Source organism: Panthera pardus, unplaced genomic scaffold (genome assembly GCF_024362965.1).
Source record: "Panthera pardus isolate Hobbes unplaced genomic scaffold, ASM2436296v1 HiC_scaffold_148, whole genome shotgun sequence".
Classification (NCBI taxonomy): Eukaryota; Metazoa; Chordata; class Mammalia; order Carnivora; family Felidae; genus Panthera; species Panthera pardus.
The window spans coordinates 34,905-39,446 of record NW_026526708.1 but is presented as its reverse complement, the minus strand read 5'-3'; the positions used below and the strand labels follow the sequence as shown (position 1 = coordinate 39,446).

The window sequence follows — 4,542 nt, the reverse complement described above, 5'->3', positions numbered from 1 at the left end:
CACCTTTACAGTCGCACCTTCACCCTCCCTGCCTTTCCCAATCTCAGACAACTACTAACCTGTTCTTCCTTTCTATAATTTTACCATTTTGAGAGGATAATGTAAAAATAGAGTTCTGAACTTTGAGATGGGCTTTTTTCAACTCAGTGTAATGACCTTGAGACTCATTCAGGCTTGTATCTGTATCATATTTTTTCCTCTTTCTGACGGAATAGTATTCCCTGGTATGGACATTCCAGATTGTGTAACCATTTATGTGTGGTAGGAATTTGCGTTGTTCCAGATTTCTGGCCATTATGAATAGAGCTTGTGTCAACAAAATTTACAGGCTTTTGTGTGGGCATAAATTTTCTTTTCTTTGGGATAAATGCTCATGTGTGTCCTTTTCATCCCTAAATTATTGTTTTTCTTTTCCAGCTCCTATTAGTACTTAATTGGTTACAACACTTACTCAATATTTAAGAACTAGTTTATTCTTTGATGAACTAACAAATTTGATGGACTTTGATGAGATTAATGGGTACACACACCAATGGCTGGAGGAATGTAGCTGTTTGTAAGGTGTCACCAAGGAGATCCTGTGGAAGATTTTAATCCCTGGTCGAAGCCATCCTCCCAGGTATGAGCTTGCCCTCCTTTTTGGAATCACAAGTCTGTCTTTTACACACCACAACTGACTGTTTATCTAGAGTCTAAAGGAACCGGCAAAGAAGTTACATTTCTAATACCCTGAACCTACAGTTAGGGTAGATAAGGTATTTGCCTGAGTTCATAAAAATTCACATAATGCTTTTTGTCTAGAAGATGTTTCTTAAAGGATACTGTGTGCAATGTAGGAATTTTAAAAAATGGGATCTGGCACAGTTAGAGGACTTGCTTTAGAAGGTCACCAAAGGTCACATCGCGGTCTAAACTTCTGTGATTTTCTTCAAAAATCTTGTGATCGGGAATAAAGTCAAGTGCTGAGAGAGGTTCAGTGTTTAGTATCACACAGATAGCAAATACTGAGGATGGCCATTTGGAGGTAGAAGTCAAGAGTGTGATCTCTCAGTCTACCCTATGAACTTGAAAAATGTTGGAAGTTAAATTCAGTTTTTTACATTGATTTGTTTATTTTGAGAGAGAGGGTGCACGCCCGAGAGTGAGGGAGGGGCCAAGAGAGAGGCAAGGGAGGGAGTCCCAGGAGGGTCCATGCTGTCAGCTTGGAGCCTGACTAGGTGCTCAAATCCAAGCACCATGAAATCATGACCTGAGCCAAAATTAAGAGTCAGACACTTAGCCAACTACTTAGTCAACTACTTAGCCAACGACTTAGCCAACTCCCAGCTACCCAGGTGCCCCAAAGAAGTTAAATTCATTTTTAAAAACAATTTAATTATAAATTAATTGTAATGAAAAATCTTTCTCTCATTACAGATTAAATCAGAGAAATGGAATTCAGAAATCAAACTTTGGTGACTGAGTTTTTATTTGTGGGCTTAACAAATTGCTTCCAGCACCAGGTTGTTCTGTTTGTGGTGTTTCTCTTGGTTTATCTGGTCACTCTTCTGGGAAATGTGGGGATGATCACCCTCATTTGGATGGATTCTCGGCTCCACACTCCCATGTACTTTTTTCTCAGCCACTTGTCCTTTGTGGATGTCTGCTCCTCTTCTGTCATTGGTCCCAGGATGTTGACAGACATCTTTGTGAAAAAAAAAGTAATCTCTTTCTTGGGTTGTGCTGCCCAGATCTGGTTTTTTGGTCAGTTTGTAGTGACAGAGTGTTTCCTGTTGGCCTCCATGGCATATGACAGGTATATGGCCATCTGTAAGCCCTTGTTGTATACACTCATTATGTCCCGGCGAATCTGTGTGCAGCTGGTGGTAGGGCCTTATACCATGGGTCTTATAAGCACCATGACCCACACGACGTTCACCTTTCGCCTGCCTTACTGTGGTCCAAATACCATCAATCACTTCTTCTGTGACCTTCTTCCTGTTCTCTCCCTGGCATGTGCAGACACTCAGGTCAATCAGGTTTTACTTTTCATCTTGGCTGGAGCTCTAGGAGTGCTCAGTGGTGTGATCATCCTGGTTTCCTACATTTACATCGTGGTCACTATCTTGAGGATCCGCTCTGCTGAGGGGAGGCGCAAAGCCTTCTCCACCTGCTCTTCACACCTGACTGCTGTCTCCATCCTGTATGGGACACTCTTCTTTATCTATGTACGCCCCAGTTCTAGTTTCTCCCTGGACATCAATAAAGTGGTTTCTGTGTTCTACACAGCCGTGATCCCCATGTTGAACCCCCTTATCTACAGCCTGAGAAACAAAGAGGTCAAGGATTCATTCAGGAGGACGTTTGAGAAGAAGAATCTTCTGAGTAGGTAAACTAGATGTCATTTGTACTACAGATTGAGAGGTGATATAGACACAAGATGCAGGAGCATGGGCTGGGTGATGGGAGTCCTACTTTTATGTTGAGATTCACTTATTATTACTGTGTCATTGAGAAGTCACACAGCAGCTGTAGGTCACGATGTTCTCATTCAATGTTTTTATTTCTCAATTCACAGGACTAAAATGATGAGCTTTAAAGTGCAATGAGTGGCTTAGAGAACTCCAAAGCTTTAGAAAATATATTTTATAGTGGAAAATGAGATATGCTTTGTTATATATGAAATAAGTGGAAAAATCTTAACCAAAACACCTAAGAGTATCTCTGTTTTCCTTTACAAGATGTTGAGAACTGTCAATTCTTTGCAAGTTTACCTTTCATTATTTTAATAAAAATGGTATAAAGGGTATTTTTCTGGTGATATGTAACCATAGCACTCCCTAATGACACCTGCATGGTTGGAGTAGATGTTTGAGAAAGGCCTTGTGTACCTGGTATAGTTTCTGCTCATAGTAACAACTTGTTGAGGTTTTGCCACTGTATTCATGTGATTCATGAATGTAAAGTGAGGACTGTATTGCACATCTTTAAGAAAGTGGTAGTAATTATTATTGTTATTTGTTGATTTTTTATGTCATCAGCAGGGAATTAATTTCCATTTTATAGATGATGGGCCTGATAGCTAAGAAGACTCAGTGGATTGCCCATGACTTCTTACTGTTCCCACATTTTTCTCTGTGCGTACAATGTTCTTGCAACTCTCCTGTTTTGTTTTTGTTTTGTTTTGTTTTGTTTTGTTTTTAACACAGCAACAAATGCTAGAATGATGTGATGGAGCATGTGTCTTGTATAAATTGAAAACTCATACAGAATTTTAGTGCCTTCTCTTGAAGGTCTTCTTCCAGAGGCATTTAATTTTAATCTGCTGACTTTGAAGAATGTAAATAGCTTCTAATGCCTAGAATTTTGTCTTTATTTTTTTCCACATTTCTTCCCCATGCTTTCTGCCAGTAATGGTGCCTGTAATGGCTAATGACTCAGGATGAAATGCAGTAAGATGCCATTTAATTAAGAATGAATGGAACTCAGTTAATGGTGCAACATTTAATTAACAACTAATTGTTACATATGCCTCTTATGTGCCTGACACTTTATTGGGTGGTATTCATATTGAGTGAAAATATCTTCATGGAAGTTAGAGGCTTGTGAACAAACAAAAGTAAAATTCAGTATGATAAATAAATAAATAAATAAATAAATAAATAAATAAATAAATAAATAATTCAGTGTATATCCATGGTGATTTTTATGACAAAACCAATCCAGGAGCCAACATAGAGATTTAGGGTATCTTTAGAAAAGGGTGGTACAGAAAACTCTCTGTAAAGAGGAAGGGGCTAGAAAACAGGAATAAGTTGTGTTTTAGGTTAAATTTTCCGCAGAGGATGGATACCATGAGTTAGGTCAAAAAAGGAAAAAAGCCCTCCCCAAATAAGTAACCAAGTTTTCCAAGGCTGCGGGCAAAGACTGAGAGCTAATTTGTTCTGACTCTCAAGGTATTTTTCCTCATTGCCTTATGATATGCAGGTTGTGGGATGGGCAAGTTTGCATAGCACATAGTGCCTATTGGGAGAAGGGACTAATTATGAGCGGTATGAGTGCTGACGCAAACGATCACTTTTGAGCATAGAGTGAAATACTTGTTATCTCTCACCAGGTGACTCTTTGCTTCATCAATCTGTAAGATCTTCCAGGCATTTGATGCTGGGTTCATTGTGGTCTAGTTCCTCCTCACTCCGAGTCTCCATGCATCATGAATGTAAAACCAAACAGAAAGCTGAGCAGATTGCCTTGGTAGCCTTTAACAGCACAGTCTGATTGCTGTTTTTGAGAGGGCCACATCCCTTAGGGCACATTCCCATACAGTGATCTGTGCACCATCCAGAGGCTTCCTCTGTGGGATATCTTCAGTCATTCTCGGGGTCTTATGTGTCCTTTCCATTTTCTGTTTCCTCATCCTGGGGCAGTGTTGCGGGTCAGTCTTTACCTCCTCTGCATCTCTGCTCAAATGTGATGCCATTGAAGAGGCCATTTGGACCTCTTACACTAAAACAATTCTCTGCTCCTATCATATTCCAAAAATTTCCCCTTTTTTCTTTCATA

The 4,542-nt window shown here is 39.7% G+C and overlaps 1 protein-coding gene across 1 annotated transcript; it reads left to right on the top strand.

Moving 5' to 3' along the window:
* The first annotated feature begins 428 nt into the window (after positions 1 to 428).
* LOC128776961 (olfactory receptor 1002-like) lies at positions 429 to 2,439 on the top strand. Its single transcript, XM_053901901.1, has one exon. It carries the CDS (start codon positions 1,431 to 1,433, stop codon positions 2,370 to 2,372), a length of 942 nt encoding a protein of 313 aa, XP_053757876.1. The 5' UTR covers positions 429 to 1,430; the 3' UTR covers positions 2,373 to 2,439.
* Positions 2,440 to 4,542: the final 2,103 nt, after the last annotated feature.